The sequence below is a fragment of the Lacerta agilis genome, chromosome Z, assembly GCF_009819535.1.
Source record: "Lacerta agilis isolate rLacAgi1 chromosome Z, rLacAgi1.pri, whole genome shotgun sequence".
In the NCBI taxonomy this organism is placed as follows: Eukaryota; Metazoa; Chordata; class Lepidosauria; order Squamata; family Lacertidae; genus Lacerta; species Lacerta agilis.
The window spans coordinates 38,913,903-38,936,423 of record NC_046331.1 but is presented as its reverse complement, the minus strand read 5'-3'; the positions used below and the strand labels follow the sequence as shown (position 1 = coordinate 38,936,423).

At 43.3% G+C, this 22,521-nt stretch overlaps 2 protein-coding genes across 8 annotated transcripts in view; both read left to right on the top strand.

Moving 5' to 3' along the window:
• Nucleotides 1-16,714, top strand: part of MTM1 (myotubularin 1) — a 42,681-nt gene extending 25,967 nt beyond the window's left edge. The window contains exons 10-15 of one of the 2 annotated variants that reach the window (XM_033137091.1): nucleotides 2,126-2,311; nucleotides 2,986-3,192; nucleotides 6,657-6,749; nucleotides 7,957-8,070; nucleotides 8,586-8,762; nucleotides 14,668-16,714. In XM_033137091.1, coding sequence (XP_032992982.1) covers nucleotides 2,126-2,311; nucleotides 2,986-3,192; nucleotides 6,657-6,749; nucleotides 7,957-8,070; nucleotides 8,586-8,762; nucleotides 14,668-14,823 — 933 coding nt within the window. In that variant the 3' untranslated portion in view covers nucleotides 14,824-16,714. Of the gene's footprint in view, nucleotides 1-2,125; nucleotides 2,312-2,985; nucleotides 3,193-6,656; nucleotides 6,750-7,956; nucleotides 8,071-8,585; nucleotides 8,763-14,664 lie in introns of both variants that reach the window. The other variant, XM_033137090.1, reaches the window with a different exon arrangement.
• A 2,869-nt stretch (nucleotides 16,715-19,583) lies between these two features.
• MTMR1 (myotubularin related protein 1) overlaps nucleotides 19,584-22,521 on the top strand; it is a 43,137-nt gene continuing 40,199 nt past the window's right edge. For all 6 annotated transcript variants that reach the window (XM_033137333.1, XM_033137331.1, XM_033137330.1 and 3 more), the window contains exon 1: nucleotides 19,584-19,689. The gene's annotated coding sequence lies outside the window, so the exon portion shown is untranslated. The remainder of the gene's footprint in view (nucleotides 19,690-22,521) is intronic.

The following is a 22,521-nucleotide window of genomic DNA, read 5'->3' as shown; positions in this document are numbered from 1 at the left end:
GACCGGAATGTTATCATTTTGTGTCAGCCACAGAATCTGCTTCAAGTAAGCCTTTGTGGTAGGAGTTCAAGTTCCTCCTTACAAGATTTAAACTTGGCAAGCGGGGGATGGGCATGGCATCTCTAGATCTGGTTTATTTTAAACCATTCTGCCCTGCTTTTGTTAACTGTAAAGCCTGTGCAACTTAAAAATAACTGGAAAATGTACGGGCAATAAAATGCAACTGGCAGGAATGCTAAAATTGCAATAAACCCAGCAGAAAACCACAAATAAAAAATTAGCTAGTTTAATCCACCTTGCCCAAATGCTTTGCTTAAAAGGGAGTACCAAAGGTGAGCAGTTACAGGTAGGTAGCCATGTTGGTCTGCCGTACTCGAAACAAACAAACAAACAAAATTCCTTCCGATAGCACCTTTGTTGTTGTTGTTTAGTCGTTTAGTTGTCTCCATGGACCAGAGCACGCCAGGCACTCCTGTCTTCCACTGCCTCCCACAGTTTGGTCAGACTCATGTTGGTAGCTTCCAGAACACTGTCCAACCATCTTGTCCTCTGTCGTCCCCTTCTCCTTGTGCCCTCAATCTTTCCCAGCATCAGTGTCCTTTCCAGGGAGTCTTCTCTTCTCATGAGGTGGCCAAAGTATTGGAGCCTCAGCTTCAGGATCTGCCCTTCCAGTGAGCACTCAGGCCTCATTTCCTTAAGAATGGATAGGTTTGATCTTCTTTGATCTTCTTGCAGTCCATGGGACTCTCAAGAGTCTCCTCCAGCACCATAACTCAAAAGCATCAAGTCTTCGGCGATCAGCCTTCTTTATGGTCCAGCTCTCACATACATACTACTGGAGACCTTAGAGACCAACTATGTTTGTTCTTGCTATGAGCTTTCATGTGCATGCACACTTCTTCAGGTTAGGTGAGCAGGTTAGGGCTCACTGGTGGGTAAGAATTGGAGTAGTGCCTTGCCAGCAGATCTGAATGGATAGGTAGGTTCACAGAGGGAATGATAAGCATACAAATGCATTCACTTGGTTTTGTGTGTCTGCTTTCTTCATGTGCAACTTCTATGATATCCAGGACTGCGTCTGGCAGCTCTTTCCTTAGTCTAATAAGAACAGTGTTTGTGACCTTTTAAACTTTGGAAACACTGGGGGAATTGTCATTGCTTTAAATGGAGAAAAATGCAAAATTTGGAAATTGTTTATGATAAGTCTAGTTGTTGCATTCCTTCCCTCCTGCACTCTGGCTATTCCCTTTGCTTTGTTATTTCTTGACCCACACCCCAGGATTACTCAGCCCCTCCCATAGCTAAATTTAACTGTCTCCTTTTGCTCCAGACAGACAGGGCCTAGATAGACAGGGTTCATACTTCATAGCGTTGATTAAAAAAAGAAGCACTTGCTTTTCCTTAGTTAAAAGAACTTGGCTAAACTTTGCTCTGCTTTGGGAAATGTGATGACAGTCTGTTCAGAGTTTCCATGACTCCTCAGGGGTGTGTATTTTTCATCTCTTTACTACCCCTTGCCATGGAGCAGATTTAGCAACCAAATTACGAAGCTTATGAAAACTGAGACTCTTTTCTTTGTAGTGCCATTTGCTTATTTTTAAGTTGTGCTTGGCCAAAATAAAAAATAAAAAAAATTATTGGGATGCCAAAGCTTGAACTGGAAAGATTTTATTAGGAGAAAGGTGGCTGAAAAATGGAATTAGAGCTCCCTGGAGCTGTGATTAAAGTAATACTAATTGGACAAATGCTTATGGTGCTGAAAACTAGCAAATTTGGGCTGTGTTACATAATACCCACTTTGATGTTAAACATGCTATTCTTGTGATTGAAAGAAATGCCTTTTGAACCATGTCCACTTACATAAACCCTTGGTAGTTCCTTCTTGCTCTGTGTACTGATACTTACTGATCCACTGTATTTGGTAAATAGATACTGCTGCTTAGTGGAAAGCTTTGAAATATATTATAGACTGTCTAAACTCAATTTACTTTTTTTTGGTGAGAATGGTATGATGTAACCAGTCTTTATTTTTTAAGTTGCCAATTGTGTTTTCCTTGGGGGGGGGAATATTGTAGTAATTGTGCAATGGAGGCTAAACACACACACTTCCTTTTTTGACTCTCAGGCAACTGGAGGAGGTTATGAAAGTGACGATGCATATGCCAATGCTGAGCTGGTTTTCCTAGATATTCATAATATTCATGTCATGCGGGAATCCTTGAAAAAGCTTAAGGACATTGTTTACCCTCATGTAGAGGAATCTCACTGGCTATCTAGCTTGGAGTCCACCCACTGGCTTGAACATATCAAGGTATGGATGAAAAAGAGCACTTGGGTCATTGTCATGGACTGGTTGGATGCAGAGCAATGGTGAGAGGCACGAGCTGGGGAACCCCCAAGGGAATGGTGGTGGGATGACAATGTGTGGTAAGAGGGAGCAGACTGGAAGGAGGAGGTTACGGAAGCTGAAGAGGCAACAGGGTTTAGTAAGCAGGAAGAGGCCGGGGCAGAGAGTGGTTCAGACTCAGAGGCAGGAGAGGAGGGGGGCCAGGTGGCAGAGTGGAAGCAGGCAGCTGAAGAAGCCAAGGAGCCTCCCCCTCCTGCTGTGACCAGCTTCTCTCCTCCCTGGTCTCCCAGTACACACAGAGAAATGAAGAGGGTGGCGCAATGAGAGACCAGGCAAAGGAGCCTTAGGCTGCTGGGGAAGGAGGATCCTTAGAGAGCAGTCGGAAGGCAGGAACCTTCAGTCCTTGCAAGTGCCTCATTGGGGCAAGACCTACTGGGAAATGTTGCTGTGATCACTAACCCTGCACTGTTTTGGTTTTTTGAATAATGGGTTAGCTGACACTGAGTGCTTTTTATTTTTATTGCTGACCTATGCCTGACACTTGTGCACTTAACCGTAATGCAGCACAGGATTGTGGTATCAGTTTTTTAATTAGAACTTTAGCGTTACCTCAATTGTATTTTTGTTCCTTTTGCCAGCTTGTTTTAACAGGTGCTATTCAAGTAGCAGACAGAGTCTCCTCTGGAAAGAGTTCGGTTTTGGTACACTGCAGTGATGGTTGGGACCGTACAGCACAACTCACCTCTCTAGCTATGTTGATGTTGGACAGCTACTACCGGACGATTGTGGGCTTTCAAGTTTTGGTGCAGAAAGAATGGATAAGCTTTGGACACAAGTTTGCTTCGGTGAGAACAAATAAGAACCAAGCTGAAGGGTCAATGTGATAAGCCACTATCTGTCTGTTGCAAGTTTCCCTGTCTGTAATATGTGGGTGGCTAGTCAAACAGGATTATTGTATGGGTTTTTGAGAGAGTGCATTTGAAGCACTTTGAACATTAAATAACGCTAAGCATTGTTGAGTTTGGTGCTCACACAGAACACCAAGCCAAAACATGAGTTTGGTGTGAAACACTGTCAATCTCAGGAGGTGGCAGGGAGAACAGAAATAATCTGTGGGATTTAGAGTTTCAAGCAGTCCCCATATGAGCACATGTGGGTTATAAGTGCAATCACACATATCTCTTGGACAAGTGGATCTTCAAGTTTTGTCCAAGCTGTGGTGTAACATTTGTCTAAGAGACTGAAATAATGAACTAGGAAATTTCCAGTTCAAATATCTCCTCTGCCATGAGCTCTCTGTGTGTCGTTAGGCAAGTGCCACTTTCCCCCCTCCACCCCACCCCCCGCAATCCATAACAGTCTCTCAGAGACTGTCTTAGAGGTATTCAGACAGTCTTAAGCACCCCCGCTGACCATCTGCAGTATGTGGGTAATACCAATCTACCTCATGGGGTGCATTTAAGCTTTGTTGAGATATATGTAATGTGAGTATTTATTTTTCTGATGCACAGTAAGTCAATTTTGGGTGCCAATTTTGGTGTGCAATTTTAAGTTATTATGTTTTATGCTCTTTTGCTTTTACTATGGCTCTTTAATCATGAGTTCTTTTCAGCAGCCTATGCTTAAATGTGTTTTGCAGACTGCCTGACATTTGATTGGCTATACTAAACTTGCTTTGACACTTGGAAGAATCATTTCAGTTGCAGAGTCAGCCTATATCCTATGTGTCTTCCTCCAGGAACATTTTGATAGTGACATTTTTATACATGCGTTTGAAGCATAGCTGTCAAGTTTTGGATTTGAAAATAAGGGATCAGCAGTCTCACCTATCCCGGGGACAGTCACATGTCAGTGGTGGGCGGAGCCAGAAGCAAAAGTGGGTGGAACAGCAATGTAAACTCCAAGCGGGCTCGGGCTCAGAGCGGAGCAAAGAGGAGGGCAGCCATGTGCTCTGCGCGATGGAGCCCCATCGTCTTCTTGTCTGATCCCATCAAAACAGGACAGGAAGCAGCAGCTGCTCAAAGGCAGCCAGGCTCCGCCCGCCAGCTAACCCTATTGGCCGGCTGAGGGGCTCGGCGGCAGCGGATAGGGGCTGCTGCAGGGGGAGGAATACACCCCCCCCCCTGTAAGCACGGGAAACGGCTCCCACTTGCTTTGAGGGCTGAGGCTTTTCTCTCCAAGTAGGCGAAGTCTTCCCACCCAGTCCGTGGCCAGCAGGGGAGGAGCTGCTTCCATTAAAAACGGGAAATTTAAGGGAAATAAAAAATAAGGGAGAGCAGCGGGAAACTGCTTGAAATAAGGGAGAATTCCGGGGAAAACGGGATACTTGACAGCACTGGTTTGAAGTAGTGCTTCTCTGGGCAATATGGCCCAGAAAGACATTAGTCCATCACCTCTTCTTAAATTTTAGGACTCTTGCGTGAAGCTTTAAAGTACAAAAACAATAAAATCCATTATAAATTAGTAAAGAGATTAAAAGCATATTTGCAAGAGTCAAACAAGCTTCACTAGCATTGTTGGTTTAACACTGATCTAAAGAATAGTATTTTGTGTCTAGCAGTCATGTACACAAACATGATTTACCTGTGTTCATTTACTATTAGGCCTTTACAGCAAACTTGGGCTGTCAGAGCTGTGTATGTGAGCATATTTTCCCAGACCAAAGAGACGTGGCTTTTAAATCTTTGCCCTAAGCAAAACCACATTGTTGTATAGGAGCATAACTGAAAATTTGGCAGCTAACTGCTGCTTCAATAATAAACTAATGCACCCTTTGAAAATGGCTCCAAGTCCATTTTAAAAGCTTTTGTTTGTGCCATCTAGTTTCAAGTTATTTGGCAAATGGGGCCACCTTTGAATAAATGAGCTGTCGCTTTAGCAGTGTGTTGCTCAACATTTAGAAAGTGAAAAATGATTGGGGGGGGGGTTGTAACATGGGGGTGGTCCTGCAAGAATTGTAGATGATAGACTTATTGTGGTTCATATTAATGCTCCCCTTATTATCCATAATGTGGAAATGTGTGGTGCTTGTGAAATGCATGTCCTTAAACATAATAGGCTCACAGTTTTCTGTATAAAAATACTTGGGGTGCTAAACTGAGAGAAAAAGCTCCAAATTGGGGACATAATCCAGCCAAGTTTGAGCTTGTGCTTTAACTCCCTCTTGAAATTGGTATAACTTAAACGCCCATTGGTCTTTTAACTGTGGTAATTCAAGGACACAAGCCAGCCAAAGTGTTCTGAGCCACAGGACCAAAGGACGGCTTGTGGGAGTGGTTCGGTGCAGGGGTACCAAAGAAAGGTGTGAGAAACACCAGAGAGATCAGTTATAGTGCTTATTGGCCCAGTATACCTGAAGGAGTGTCTCCACCCCCATCGTTCTGCCCAGACACTGAGGTCCAGCGCCGAGGGCCTTCTGGCGGTTCCCTCACTGCGAGAAGCAGAGCTACAGGGAACCAGGCAGAGGGCCTTCTCAGTAGTGGTGCCAGCCCTGTGGAACACCCTCCCTTCAGATGTCAAAGAGATAACTACCTGGCATTTAGAAGGCATCTGAAGGCAGCCCTGTTTAGGGAAGTTTTTCATGTGTGACATTTTAATGTATTTTTAATCTTTGTTGGAAGCCGCCCAGAGTGGCTGGGGAAACCCAGCCAGATGGGCGGGGTACAAATAATAAATTGTTGTTGTTGTTGTTAAAGAAAGGTGTAGATTTGCAGCATATCAGCCTGCCAGGTCTCCCAGCCTTTATGGGATGGACATCACAGAAATGGCTTATCCATGCCCAAACAAACATCCACGCATTCTTTATACACAAAGAAGGATACGTCACTTTGGCCTGGACTTCCCATCACTTCACCTGACCAGATGAGGGCATAGGTGGCAAACACCCAAATCTTACAGATAGTTTCTCCTTTCTGGGTTCAGAGTCCAGCACCCCAAGACCACAGATGAGATTTACATCAAAGCAAGCCAATTAGCCTGTATATATGAACTCATGATTACATCAACTACCGATTAATTGTGGGGCTATCTTGACTACCAAGATGGTCTTTCCAGAGCTTCCAGAACAGTTCACCTTTGGCTCAACACACAAAGCAGTGCAACTATAAAATCTCATTGAGGTTTTATAAAGAGTGAACTTCATCCTGGACCATTAATTCTCATATAAATTCACTGAAGAATAGTCAACATTTAGTAAAGCTTGCATTTGCCACCTGCCATCTTTCTGTCTCTCTGGAAAGAAACCAATTAATGGAGATTCTCAAGACAGAGTGAACTGACTCAAGTGAGGTTTGTGTGATTCTCATTTCAGAGAATTGGTCATGGAGACAAAAATCATGCTGATGCTGACAGGTCACCTATTTTCCTCCAGTTCATTGACTGTGTGTGGCAGATCTCTAAACAAGTAAGTTGTGTTGCCTAAGGTTAATGTGACAAATGTAATCCTGTCTGGTTATACCTGGTAAATTGACTGGGAGTTGTCCTCTAAGATGACCTGTGTGAGGTCATCCAGAGACTTGGTTTGTGGCATCACCAGTATGACAACGAACCCAGCTCTTTCTTGTTCCCCCTGTTTAATTTTGGAGATGCAATGGAAGTTCTGACTCATTTGGGGGCATGTGGGATCAATGAAGGTGAACAAACTGAATTTGTGGAAGGTAAAATGCCATTGATTAGGGGTTTTGATGACTTTGAAGTAGCTGTTCAGCATGTTTTGCAATGGGATACTCTTGAATCCATCTCTGCTTATGCATGTGCGGATGTAGGAATGGGTAAGGGCATATTTTATCAGCCGCATCTGGTTTTCCAACTATCTGCTTTCTTGGGAAGTGTCAAACCTGGCAATAGTCTTTCATACTCCATTTAGCTCTTTTGTAGTACACTTTATGTGGGGCTTCCTTTGAAGACCACCCAGAAATTTCAGTTAGTCAAGATGCATCAGTTACTCAAGATGCAGCAATCATAGTTTGTTCTGGAGTTAGCAGGATGGAACATATTCTGCCAATGTTATACCACTTTCACTGGCCAACAATTTGCTTTTTGTCTCAGTTCAGGGAGCTGGTTTTGGCCTTTACATCCCTGGTCTTAGGTTGCCTGGAGTCTTGTGTTTTGTGCTTCTCTTTAAAATGGCATTTTTGTAGGGAGGAATTCAGTGACACACTAAAGCAGTCGTTCTCTCAGGGCAAGCATTTTTTTGGCTTGCCAGATGAACAACCCCACCCCCTGCCACTCCTTGCTCTGTGTGCTGTTCTGGGGGTTCCCCATACCCTCTTGAGCCAATGGTGGGGGGAGAGGAGCCCTGTAGCACAAACAGCTTGTGTAGGCCTACTGTTGTTGGGACCCATTAGTTAAATTCTGTCTTCAGTATTATAGAAGCTATTGTAAGCTGTGTTATATCTGCATTATATTACTGCATTATTATCTGCAGTAAGGTGGGTTATAATTTTTGTAAATTAATTTCAAAGTATTGCATGAAAAATATGTTGAAGGGGGATAAATGGAAAATAAATAAATTTGACTTTTTGCTACTGTTCCCATATGAAACAGACACCTCTGTTATTCAGAAAGATAAAAGATAACTTGCTCTTGATTTCTCTTCCTCTTGTGTCTAGTTCCCTACAGCTTTTGAATTCAATGACCAATTTTTGATTACAATTCTGGATCATTTGTACTCCTGCCGTTTTGGTACTTTCTTGTATAATTGCGACTCTGTAAGAGAGAAAGAGGTGAGTTAGTGCTCAGGTGATTTTGGACTGAGTTTGGAAAGGATGTAAGACTTGGTGTATGTTTGTATTATGCTTCATGTTATAGGCACAATTTCATGTTACTTAGGGTCTGTTCTAGTCGAATCTTACAACGTCTCTAGGTCCATAAAAATAAATCTGAATTCAGAGTTAGCAATAGTGATCATGTAAGATGAAAGCTGCATTCCTTCAATAACTTTATTTAAAATTAAGCTCTTTGCATAGTTATATTTGGTTGCAGCAATGAATGGCTAAAATGAAGTTGGTGACAGAAGAATACTAGCATTAAAACATATTCATCGTTTACATGCAGTTAGAAAATGAAGAGGTTGCCACTTTGAAGGGCTACTTTTGAAGATGCTTTTTAGCAAAGATATATCTATTGCCTGTGCGATTCTATGAGATAACAGCTGTGTGAAATGTAAAAGCTGTGTCACATTCTTCTACAGCATGCCAAGTGGTTTAAATTAATGCTGACACTTTCATTTTCTTTGCAGAAACTGAGCGAGAAAACGTTATCTCTTTGGTCCCTGATCAACAGTGCAACATCAAAGTATATCAATCCCTTTTATACTAAAGAATTAAATCGTGTTCTTTATCCAGTAGCAAGCATGAGGCACTTGGAACTTTGGGTCAATTATTATATTAGGTGGAACCCAAGAATCAGGCAACAAGTAAGTTTTTATTCATTCATTCATTCATTCATTTTAAAGTATTGGACAGCTGCTGAAGTATTTGTGGAATTTTATAGATTTGTAACCTGTTTTCTCTCCCTCCCCTTCAAAGTTGCATGAAAATAGGGAGCTATCTCATGCCACATCAGGCCACCAGTCTATCTCGGTGCGACGAACCTCCACCTCCGACTCTCCCCTTGTTACTAAGTTTTTAATCAGGTGTTCTGGGTCAAATTAACATGCACCCCACCTGTCCCTTTGAGGTCCGTCTGTTATTGTCTTTCCCTTTGATTAATAAACTGGGAATTTCTTAGTAACGGGAGTTTTCCTGTCCAGCGGCCGTGGCCGGTTATTTCCACTGCTCTGGGCTTTGGGGTTTAACCTCTCTTTTGCCTATAGTTCGGGGCCTCTCTTTGTTAGATCCCCTCACTATACCAGTTGACTAAGCACTCCTAGCAACTCTGTGGCAATCCCAGGTTTTCCGCCCACTAGCCCCTCCTGAGGGAATTCTAAAACACAATTTATCGCCTTTTAGATTAGTTTTGCCCTTTACCTGAATTCCCCTCCTCAAGAGCTTATATACCTCGCTGGACCAAAAGAACGACGACTTGGCTCAAAAACAAGAGATCTTTATTTAGTACAGAGCATAACAGTTTCAGTATAGGTTCATGAGCTTAGTTTGTTAACAGTGTATATTCTTCGTTTCATCAACATAAACACAAACACATCTTTAACGTTCCTAACCTAACCTAAACCTAACCTCGCCCCACACCCTCCTTCTTCAGTCACCACTCTCCAACCCTCTCACACCCTCACACAATCAACCGCCTCTAACGGCTGCTCCCTCCTTTTAAATCGCGGAATGTCCTGCCTCCCAAGGGTGTCTGCCACTCAAACAAGGGGAATCCATTAACCCTTAAAACTCCATGGGTCTCTAAACAGCCCCTAACTATAACCAGACTCATTACACTCGGTAACCGTTCTGTATCCTGGTTTTCTTCAATCTGGTGACCGCCATATGTATTTTTTTACTGCAGCCTCCTTCACCCTTACCATAAACCATGCTGGCTGGGGCTGATGTGAGCTGTGGTTAGTATATCTGGAAGGTACCAGGTTGGGAAAGGCTGCACTGTTCCCAGGGATCAAAATCTCCCTCTTCAGATGTCACATCTGTAGCTGTAATTATTATTATTATTATTATTATTATTATTATTTATTTATTTATTTATACCCCACCCATCTGGCTGGGTTTCCCCAGCCACTCTGAGCAGCTCCCAATTGAATATCAAAAACACAATACAGCATTAAACATTAAAAACTTCCTTAAACAGGACTGCCTTCAGATGTCTTTCAAAAGTAGAATAGTGGCTTATTTCCTTGACATCTGATGGGAGGGCGTTCCACAGGGCAGGCGCCACTACCGAGAAGGCCCTCTGCGTGGTTCCTTGTAACATCACTTCTCACAGTGAGGTAACCACTAGAAGGCCCTCGAAGCTGGACCTCAGTGTCCAGGCTGAACGGTGGGGGTGGAGACGCTCCTTCAGGTATACAGGACCAAGTCTGTTTAGGGCTTTAAAGGTCAGCACCAACACTTCGAATTGTGCTCAGAAACGTATTGGGAGCCAATGCCGGTCTCTCAGGACTGGTGTTATATGGTCCCAGCGGCCAGTCACAGTCACCAGTCTAGCTGCCGCATTCTGGATTAGTTGTAGTTTCCAAGTCACCTTCAAAGGTAGCCCCACATGGAGTGCATTGCAGTAGTCCAAGCAGGAGATAACTAGAGCATGCACCACTCTGACAAGACAGTCTGCAGGCAGGTAGGGTCTCAGCCTGCGTACCAGATGGAGCTGGTAGACAGCTGCCCTGGACACAGAATTGACCTGTGCCTCTATGGAAAGCTGTGAGTCCAAAATGACTCCTAGGCTGCGCTCCTTGTCCTTCAGGGGCACAGTTACCCCATTCAGGACCAGGGAGTCCCCCACAACCGCCCACCCCCTGTTTCCCCAAAACAATACTTCTGTCTTGCCAGGATTCAACCTCGATCTGTTAGCCGCCATCCTTCCTCCAACCCCTCCAGGCACTCACACCAGACCTTCACCACCTTCACTGGTTCTTATTCAAAAGAGATGTAGATTTGGGTATCATCTATATACTGATGAACACCCAGCCCCAACCCCCTGATGATCTCTGCCAGCAGCTTCATATAGATATTAAAAAGCATGGGGAAGAGGATGGAACCCTGAGGCACCCCACAAGTGAGAGCCCAGGGGGGTCTGAACACTCATCCCCCAACACCACCATCTGTAACAGAATTGGTAACATTGGAATTAATCCAATATAACATGACTAGACAGGACTCCAGCGCTCTCCTGCCCCGACCCTGCTCCCACGAAGGAGTCTACCTCCTCCCGATTCTGAACAACTTTATTTGCAAAAAAAACTTTGCAAAAGAATTTCAGGAGATCTTAGGGTCCTGATTGTGAACCACCTGAAAGAGTCTCCTGCTGCTGTTTTGTGCAAATGCAATACAGGCAGTGAAGAAGGTACTCTTCACTGTTGGTAGGCTCGATGTTGAGCTCTAACCTGTGTCCGGTCCGATTCAGAAAGAGTTTTGCGCCACCGGGACTCTAGCCATCTCAACGATTGTTTCATCACCCTCAGCTCCAGGGAAAACCATGGGGCTGTCCGGGCTCCATGTAAACTAGGTGTCTCCAGGAGCACATCCGCCATGACCTGAAGCAGCTCGGGCAGGGAATACTTGGTGCAGCGGGGAGGTCAGTACAACAAAAGGAATCCTGTACTGCCCCTATTGCCCAACTTCCAGAACATGCACTCAGAAAACTGGGTCTTCCCAATAGGACGCCTGGTGCAAACTAATGACTGCAAACCCCCCTCCCTGCCCATATGACCTGGGTTGCTGTGCATAAGAGAAACCTGGTGGACAAGCAGTGGCAAGGACAGGCCCATCTGCTTCATCCAACCAAGTCTCTGTCACACATGCCAGGTCAAATCCTCCATCCACATTCAGGTCATGCATGGCAGTGGTTTTATTCATCATTGACCTGGCATTGCACAGCAACACTTTCAGTCATGTGGGTTTCCCTTGCTGATTCCAGTATCCTTCCAGTCAGGACCCATACCCGGAGGCAGGGATAGTCCTTAAACAACGACTAAGCCTGCCTCCACGGTAATGACATGGTCATTAACACATCTGCATACACTTATGGCTGTTGCACCTCGAAAAGGACCAGTGTAGAGCTGGAAAAGTTGCAGAAAATGATTATATATTAAAGTATCACCCATACAGGAAGTCGCTGGCAGAATTTGAAATACAAGCAGCAGATTAATGAAAGAATTAACAATACTGTAGTTTAGATAGTAAAATTGTATGTTGTAAAACAGGTAATGAAATGAAGTTAAAAAAAACACATGAGGAAATGGGTCTGGGATGACAAAAAGAAACTTTAAAGGGCAAAAAAATGTATAATGTTCTGGGAGATTTAGGGATATTTAATAAAAATGATTGGGGCGGGGGAGGAAAGGTGCAGAAAAGGGCAATCCAAACAGTCAAGTGCCTGGAGGAACTCTTGTTATAGGTTACAATATTTGTGGCTGTTTAGAAAAACAAAAACATCAATAAGGAGGGATATGATGAGTATAAAAGGGTGCATGGTGTTGTGAAAGTGAGTAAGGATATATTTTTCCCTTCTGTCATAATAGAAGCTGGGATCACCCAAGGAAGCTGAATGATGGGAGACTGAGGGACAGACAAGATAAAGTACTTCTCCACAGAATATACAGTTAGACTGTGGAATTCCCTCCCACAAGATGCAGTGAAGGCTGTCACTCTGTCACAAATCCAGGGAGAATGTGGCTGTTAGTAGCTATTAGCCATGAGGGCTATATTAAATCCAGTATCTGAGGCAGCGTGCCTCTGAAACTCAGTTGCTGGCGATCACAAGCAGAAGTGTGCTGTTGCATTCATATCTTGCTTGTTGGGCTCCTCGTAGTTTGCGGGTTGGCCACTATGAGAACATAAGCGCTGAGCTAGATCAGCCCTGGTCTGATTTAGCAGGACTTATATTCTCTGCTTCCCTGTTTTGGGGTAACACTGGAAGCCAGCCATAAGAACATTTACTTGGAAGTACGTGCCATGGGAATGTGCTTGGGGTTGGGGAATTAGAAAGCTATAATGCAAGGTGAGTAATCCCTTTTTCTGCCTCAGTACTGAACCCGTTCTGGCTGCTCTTCAAGCATTCCATATTTCTTTCCTGGTTAACTACTGTGTAAAAGTCGATCTACTGAGGAGAAAAAGATGGGATACACTTGATACTTCTTAGCCTCAATATTTGGTACAACAGCTGGGAGCAAAGAGAGAAGAGAGCTTCTGTGTTTAACAAGCAGTCTTTATCAGCAATCCACTGAAAAGCAGCGGCAGCCTCAAGGCAGCGCTTTTCTGTACTGTGTCTCCAGTTGTGTTTACAGCATGCTGGGGGCTGGAAGAAAGCCAGGCAATGCTCTGTATGCCATTCAGAGTTGTAGCCACTATAAATCCAGTGCGCCTGCTTTGAAGGTCTTTGCATGGATAGAAGATAAATGCGTTCTAGGACAAAAAACAACAACCTGTAAATTAGTTTACTGGGAGAGAGATATGTAAAGTTGTTTGTTTTTAGCCACAAACATACATAACCATGGCACTAGAAATGGGGACATTTAAATATTTTAGGGCAGGTGGTACAGCCCAGTTCACCGGAATGAATGCCCAACCTCCGCAAATGGTGTTAACGGTGAAGGTGTGTTGTATATCTGGTCTCATTTGTGCTCTTCCTTGGCTTGATAGCAAGCAGATAAAAGGTTTAGGGAGGCAGATCAATGCTGGGCTTAGGCTCTGCTTTAAGAGATTTGTTACTGAAAGGCCCTAGGAAAGCAAAGTGCTTGGAGAAATTTCATGTATTGCCATTATTTGTATTGTGTGTGTGTATGTGTGTAAATGTCACCCTGCAGACCTCATTGAAAGGTGGAATTAATTACTATTTTCTGGTGTCATTCTCAACTACGATGCATCTAACCTGCTCCAAGGCTTATGCACCTTCGCCTCTCCTACTGCGGGGCTGAGACTAGGAAGTCTGGAAACTTTTGCTTCTGCTCCTAGTCAGCTACAGTTTGTCAACTCATCCATACTAACATACTGTGGTTAATTCATTATAGTTCATTTAAAACAGGCCTTGCTTTCCGAAGCAGACTTGTGTTAACGAACCATAGAGAACTAACTACAGGCTGTTATAAGAAGAGGGAAGAGAACAAATGAGGCTGCATCCTCCCATCCACTGTTGCCTGGCAGCAGCAATTACAACAGGCTGCAGCAGAGGAAGGAAGTGGGAATGCTCTGCTGGCATAGCTGAGAGATGGGCAGTGTTTGGCAACTCTTCTTGAACTTGTCCACCCCAGCTAGTCATTGCAACATTAGAAGAACTTGTTCCTCGGTTTACTTATCTCCTCTCCCCACCCCATCTATTTTCCCTTTATGTCTTGTCTTTTTAGATTGTAAGCCTCGGGGCACGTACAGTCTTTTTTAAAAAAACAAACTGATGTTGGAACCTTTATTGGTGTAAAACAGGATAAATAGTTGATGTTAACCATAGTTCTGAGTGGGTGGCGCAGCAAGCTACTCTTAACAAAAAGCAGAAGTTTTTGAATTCTTCCTTGAGCCCATTTGGGAGGGAAATGCATGAACCTGCTTAAACCTTGCTAAAGCATAATATCCGAATGCAGCCAGTCATCTCTATACATATGGACTTGAAGAGGGAGGTCTTGATCTGATTTAGCTATGAAATCTCAAGATTATCTTGTATCTTCAGTGAAGTCAAAATAACATATTTTAAAATCTTTCAACTGTGTCTAGCAGCCAAATCCAGTGGAACAGCGTTACATGGAGCTACTGGCATTGCGCGATGACTACGTGAGACGACTAGAAGAACTGCAAATTGCGAACAACCCCAAATTTCCCAATTCCTCCTCATCTTCTTCACAGATGATGTCGCACGTGCAAACTCACTTTTGAAAGAGACTGGTTGGATTATTTTCTTTGAACATTGTTATAAGTGGTGCTTATTCTGATATATTGGACAAGAGGAAAACATTGATGCCTTATGTAGAGTTTTTTCCTAAAATCTTTGTCCCTATAGGAGAGGATTTGAACACAAGTGGGCTTTTAAAAATTGATTTATGTGCCTTTCACAAACTTTTGCCTGGGAAAATGTCATCCAACTAGCAGTTATAATATATTTAAAGGTGTTTTTTACCCTCCTACTGCAATCCAAATAGATATAGCTAATGCTTTCAATAATAGCCATCATGTTTTTTTAAAGACAGTATGAATTCATTTTTGTCTATAGGCTCTCCTGCTCAGACTTAAAATGCATGTTTAAGTTCATATATTGAGCAAAGTGCCATTGATGCCAATGAGAAATTTGCTGAATCATATGCACATGTAAGAAGCCTGTGGTGTAAGAAGCAGAGTTGTTAAGGGCACATGCTCTTGAGGATCAATTACTGTGTGAACTAGTTTTTATATGGCTTCTTACACTGAAAACTTATTTCAGTGATAGTCGTAAGCTATCATAACTTAAATTTGTGCCTATTCAGAGCAGCAGCCTTATGAGATGGAACATAATGTGTGAGCTTGTATAACTTGTTCCCATAATAAATTAGTATTTTTCTCAAATATATTAAACAATATGCAGAAAATAGGGAGTGCACTGAAAATATTTAAATGTTGCAGATCATTCGGTTTGCTGTCTGCCTTCATGTCAGTCTTTTGTTAAATTTTATAATTCCTTTCAGGAATAATTTAAAAACATTACAAGCACTTGTGAAGTCAGCACAGACCTTGCAACTTGATATTTTAGTCCACATTTTGTTTAGGATAAAGTTTATTAAGTGATATTTGGTCAGTTCAGAATATCTTGAAGCATAGGATTTGTGAAGAACTGTTAGCAGCTAACATGACTTATTTTCAACATATTTGACACTTTGAGGGTGTTTGTCTACCATTTGTAAATTATTATATGTGTAATTTTTGATCTACAAAATGTAAGGTGGCAAGGATATCATAGGAATAATTTGTAAATTAATTTGAAATGTTCAGAGTATTCTTTTCTTTGTAAAGTGTAAATATTTTGGGTTTCAAAGACTGAAGACAAAGTCCATAAAATACTATAAATTTATTAGTTTTAGAGGACATTGGGATATTTTAGAAATAGTATATTTTCATTAAAAGTAAAACAGAGCACATTAATACAGTTAATAGTATACTGAGAAATTTGCACTACTTCTTCAGGGATAGACTGAAGTACTAGTAATAAATTCCACTAGCTGATGCATGATTTATTTCCTTCCACTTGATACCTGTCCTCTAAATTTCACACACTTGTGATTCTTTTGTCTTTATCTCATTGCACATGTACATGGCTTGTTGTTTTATGCAAGGGAAACAAATCTGAGATGAACTGCATAACTTGAATTACAAGGAAACTCACGTATCCCATCAGCCTATTCTAAATGACCGAGCATAAAACTCTGAAAAACTATGCAGACTGATATAATTGCCTTTTGTTTGCCTGCAGTTTATAAGCATCTCATTTTTCATAGGAACCCTTAAAACATCATGTATGTTTCATACTGTCTAGTGTGGATTAATTGCTATCTTGCTTGTTTTTACTAAGTAAAACACTACACGCTCAGCTGGGGGTGGGGGGTTGCGGCAAAGCGGGAGTGTTGTAAAACAGATTCAAATACATTTGCCTTCTCCTTATCTGCATACCATTGATTAATGTTTCTACCACCACAGGTGATGCTGTGTCCTGAATTTTAGAGAATTTAATGTTTGGGAAGGTATAACTTGATTTTTTAATACCTGCTTAAGTCATATGAAATAAAAAAGCTGAACATTTCTGTGTGGCTCTTTTCTGGGCAGCAAACAGCCCAATCCTATACACCATTCCAAGGGGCCCACACTGTACTGAGCAGAATTTATTGAACCACCTCCAAGGAAGGTCTGAAGGGTGGTGATAAAGAAGAGGCCTTCTCTGTAGCAGCCCCAGTGTATAGAATGCTCTTCCCAGGTGCCTTGGCCCACCCCACCTTACGAAGAACTGGAACTCCTACCTTTCATTCTTCCAAAGACTTTAATGCTTAATCAGATCAGTACATTAGACAAACTACAGGTTACAAGGTTCGGAATGTACACCAGAGGTAAGATACATGGCTAAGTGCAGCGTTAATACATTGATGTAACAAGCCAGGGGTCAGCAGCCTTTTTCAGCCGTGGGCTGGTACACCGTCCCTCAGACCATGTGGGGGGCTGGACTATATTTTGAAGAAAAAAATGAATGAATTCCTATGCCCCACAAATAACCCAGAGATGCACTTTAAATAAAAGTACACATTCTATCCGTGTAAAAACACCAGGCAGGCCCCCACAAATAACCCAGAGATGCATTTTTTTTTTTAAAAAAAAACACATTCTACTCATGTAAAAACATGCCGATTCCCGGACTGCCTGCGAGGTGAATTGAGAAGGCATTTGGGCTGCATCTGGGCCTTAGGTTGCCTACCGCTGTAACAAGCAGTACACCCTTCTGTACCTTTCTTTTGGAGTGTGGGGCAGGTAAAGCTGTTTGCACAAGAAGAAGCTGGAGTTCTGGGACTGGGCACTCTTTCACATGGGCTGTCTCTGCAAGGTTGCTCATGCTGCTCTGACATATCTCTGGAGACAGGGTCAGGATCAGATTTACTGCTAGTTGCCTCCCCATAAGGAGTTGCCTCACTGAAAGGAGCAGGCAGTCTCCCATCCATCCAGTCTAGGGAACCACCCACTAAGAGTATACTCTGGTTGCCACCCTCCACATTTCCCTTGGAGAGGGCCCATGGAGAAGGACCTTGGATGCCTAACGTATGGTCCAGATTGGTTCATATGGGGAGATGTAGTCCTTGAGGTATTAGGGTTCTGAGCCACAAGGCTTTATAGGTCAAAACCATGTTTCTTGCTATAACATTAATGATCACCAAGCTTTGTAAGTTTAAAAGTTACAACTATATTGGGCATTTTTGGTTAGTGGCTTGCTGAATTGACAGTTGACTGAAATGGGCTAGTATGTTAGAAATTTAATTTTTAAGTGCCTGCATTCATTTTGAAGATGCAGGCTACCTTCATCAAACAGTTAAGTGCATGTGACTAGCAGCTGTGAGTGCTGTTTATTTTTAGCATATGTGTTTCCTTTCTGCTCTGCTACATGTAAAGGAGGAGGAGGTTACAAAATCTAAGGGGTACAATGCTGGTGAGAGGTACATTACAGTATCTTGATAGGTGGATCCATAGCTGTCAACTTTTCCCTTTTCTTGAGAGGAAATAAGGGAATTTCCCTTTAAAAAAAAGTTGACAGCTATGGGTGGATCTTCTGTATTAGCTTCAGCATCTCAAGCAGAGAACATCAACAAACTACTTGGGGATTCTGATGGTCCTTTGTGATTTCCACTATAACTGGTTAGCAAATTCAGGAAATCTTAGGAAATGGTAATTCCCCCCCCCCTGTACCTTTCTTATCCCCTTTATACTTTCAGTTTAGTGCAGTGATGCTAAACCAACCACCTGGTAAGGCCCTTATTGGAGAACTCCCTCTGCTTGCCAAAGTCTTTATAAATCATGGAATTGTAGAGTTGGAAAGGGACCCTGACAACCTTCTAGCAGTCTAGTCCAACCCCCTGCAATGCAGAAATATGCAGCTGCCCCATACAGGGATCCAACCTGCAACCTTTGCATTAATAGCAAAGTAGACCTAACATAAATGGAATTACCTGGCAAAATCAAGCTCAGGCCTCTCATTGAATTTCTATAGACATATACACAGTGGTGTTTTTTTCTGAAAGTGTGCCCCAGAGAGAGGGAAAAAATAAAAATAAAGTTTTAGAACCGCTGCCTTGAGAGAAATTCAAGGAAACCTCCCTCTTGCTCAGATTTCCCTTTCACCACAAACGGTGGAGATTTCGAGAGAGTCCCATTTGCGCGCAGCAATTGTCACCCGCTGATTTAAAAGGCATGAGGGTGGGGGGGCTAAAATGGGACGAATTAAAAGCGAGGGTGGAGGGAACCCATCCCAATGGGATAGAAAAGCGAGAATTGGAATCTGCCATTCCAATCATGCTCATGCCCAGAGAAAAAAACACCCGAAAAGGGGACCTTGGCTCCTACTCGGAGCAGCAGGCAGACACGTTGAAAGGGGGGGGGGGGGAGAGAATGGATTCCAACGGGTCTACTCGGAGTAGGGACTGGGCGCAGCCTGCGAGGGGACACACAAGGGCCGTGTGAAGGACTCGCGAGCGGGGCTGAAATTTCGACGGCGCCCGCAGCCGCGGAACATTGTTCCCCCCCTCAGGGAAACGCTCCTTCGGCTGGCTCCGCCCGACCCGCCCTTTTCTGCCCCCACCCCTTAGAGAAGGATCGCAGCCTTAGCAGCCGCCTCTCGTGCTCCTGCCGCGGAGGCCTGTGGGTAGGGAGCCCGCCGCGCGCTGCCTCGGCGGCCGCCTCCGCCAGGTGACAGTTGGCTTCCCGGCTGCCGCCGCCGCCTCGACGCCTCCTTGCTTCTCCTCACGAGCCAGGCCGGGAAGCGAGGACGGAGAGCAGGAAGCCCCCGCTGCCCGCTCGCCCGCGGCCGCTCTCCACGGCCGCTGGCAACATGGACGGCAGGGCGGCGGCGGCGGCCGAGAGCGGAGCGGGACCAGCCGGCCCGCTAAGGAGACCCACGCGCCTGGCGTCGGTGGCCGGGCCCGGGGCGGCTGTGGCGGCGGCGGCGGCGGCTGCAGCGACTGGGGCGGCCTCGTCGTCGAGCGCCGCCGGGTCTCGCCAGCCGAGCGTAGAGACCCTGGACAGGTGAGGGCGGGGAGGGATGGTCGGGCCCCGAGAGGAGGAGGCGGGGGTGGCAGCGCCCCCGCTTTGTACTCGCTGTTGGCTGCCTTCTCATCACGCTCCGGGGGATTGGCTTGTGTGTTGTCGGAGGGAGCTCCAAATTCCTGGTGTCCCTTTCGTTATAAGAGCATCTGACGAGAGAGAAAGGGTGGGGGGATGGGGTGGGTACGTGGGTGCACGCATGCATAGGTGTCTGTGTATATATCTGCATGTTTATATACGTGTGCATTTATATGGCTATGCGTATGTGTGTATGCATATATGTACGTATGTATGCCTATGTGGGTCTGTATGCATGTTTCAGTTACAGGTGGGTAGCCGTGTTGGTCTGCCATAGTCAAAACAAAATCGAAAATTCTTTCTAGTAGCACCTTAGAGACCAACTGAGTTTGTTCCTGGTATGAGCTTTCGCATGCACACGAAAGCTCATACCAGGAACAAACTCAGTTGGTCTCTAAGGTGCTACTAGAAAGAATTTTCGATTTTGTATGCATGTTGTTCGGATGCCTGATTATCGTCTTCCAAAGCAACTGCTCTATTCCCAACTTAAGAATGAAAAGCATAACGCCTGTGGTCAACAACAGAGGTTTAAGGACTCTCAAAAAATGCAACTGACAGTTGGAAACACTGGCCTGCAAGCGCTCCAATGGGAGAACAGCTTTTTCCAAAGCTGTCATGGGCTTTGAAGACGTTTGATGCTTTAGTTGAGATTCCTGCATTGCAAGGGGTTGGACTAGATGACCTTTGGGGTTCCTTCCAACTTTACAGTTTTATGCTTCTATAATCAGGCCCAGAAGAGCTTTGGAAGAGCTCTCCTGAGCAGCTGATATTGGTTTCAAGGGATCCGGTGCCATCCCGACTTCCAGATGAGTCTGTGTGTGAGGGACACACACACACAGAGAGAGATGCCTGGCTACTACATACTACTAAAGAACCTATTAATTTCAAAAGGTGGTCATCACTTTGGTGGGAATTGTGCAGGCACCAGTGTTGTGGTATGCACTCTCTGCTGACATACCAGAGGATTCATATGTAGCAATATGAATTAAAAGGCTGTTTCTGTGATTTCTTGAACTGATCATCCTGTTTTAATTGCTGTTTTAATTGATCTGCTGTTTTAATAGGATTGTTTGATTGTTTGTTTTAATTACTGTGTACTTTTAATTATTCTTTATCTTAACAGTCTTGTGCACTTGGTTCTTATGCTTTATAAAGTGCCTAGAAGCCATTTGGAAGTTTACTATTAAAAATAATAGTAAAATGATACAATGCTCAATACATGTATTAATCACTATTGAGTATGATGATATTTAATTGTGTGTCTTATAAACTAGTGCAATATAGTGACAAGGAACTGAGCTGCCAATCCTGAAGTCCCCAGTTCAAATGCTGCCTCTGCTTACTATTATGCAGCCTTAGGCAAACTGCTGTTCCTCCATCTCCCCTTTCCTCACAACTCCCCTCCAAATAGTGTTATTTATTTATATAGCAATATCGACATACATGTTCTTGTTGTTGTTGTTGTTTTGTTTTTATTAAAAAAAATGACTCAAGTCCAAAACCCAAGGGACTTACTCTAAAATAGACATTAGAAGCAACACAGGATGGGCTAAATAGAGGTGGAATAGACAGAGAAGAGGAGATGTGCCTTGGGAAGTGTTCTTAGGACCAAACAGAGAGGCCCCGAGGACCACTTTTGGCATGCAGGCATGAGGTCCCACACACCTGAGGCATAGACACTAGGGAATGAGAGAGCAGAAAGGAAGTGGGGAGTGGTGTGTGAGTTCTCCATAAAAAATTTAATTTGAAAAATTTCCATTGGGTAACTTGTATCAGAATATTTTCAAATTGCATCAGAAATTTTTTCTAATCTAGACTGATCTAACTTAATATGTGTAATTTAGTTGTATTTATTAATTGAGCTAACAGAAAGTATCCCAAGTTTTAAAAAAATGTCCATATACCAGAAGTATTTGTCACATACTTACTAGGGACAATCACCTGAGAAACAAATACAACCTTGACATTTTGCTCAGCTTGCTTAATAATATTTGCATTCATTGTTACTAATGAACCAATGAGACTTTTTTAAAAAAAAGAGAAATAAAGTTCAGAAAAAACCCACATCAGCCTCATGAATTTGAACTTTGATTTCCCCGGTTCTAGTACAACTCTCAACAACATTGACTCATTTATATAAACTGCCCTTTATTGTGGACTTTCATTAGGTTGAGGGAAGTTTGTTTTCCATAGAAAATAAGTTACTGAAAATACATTGCCTCCATTCCTTTTAATACTGTATTTCACTAGCTGAAACTGGTTGTAGCATATCTCAAATTCCCACATCACTTGCCAGAATCTGGCAGTCTTCTCAGTTTTTGATGCCAAACCACTTCAGGCTGTTTCAGGAAATTGCTTTCGTGTTTTTTCCTGAGTGTTTAGGCATTCTTGAAGAAAGAACCTCTTGCTAAGACTTAACGGGTCATCCAGTTAAAATCCTGGGATTTGCTAACCCTAAAAACCTACTTGGTCTATAATCTGTATGCTTCTAGCTACAAATGTTCATGCTTAAACAGATATCAGTTTTCTCGTCTTGTTGTCCAGTTATTTTTTAAAATGAGAAGACTTTCCTAGTATTATTCTTTCCACAGTTTGTTTTTGTTAACTGTTTTTGTCTGTTCAATAGAAAAATTAACTAATGTTTTAAAATACTTCTTTAAAAATTGCCTCTGCCTTGTCACACACCAGTTCCCCCATTTCTGGGTTATTATAAGGAGTGCTCAAAATGGGAGAGCA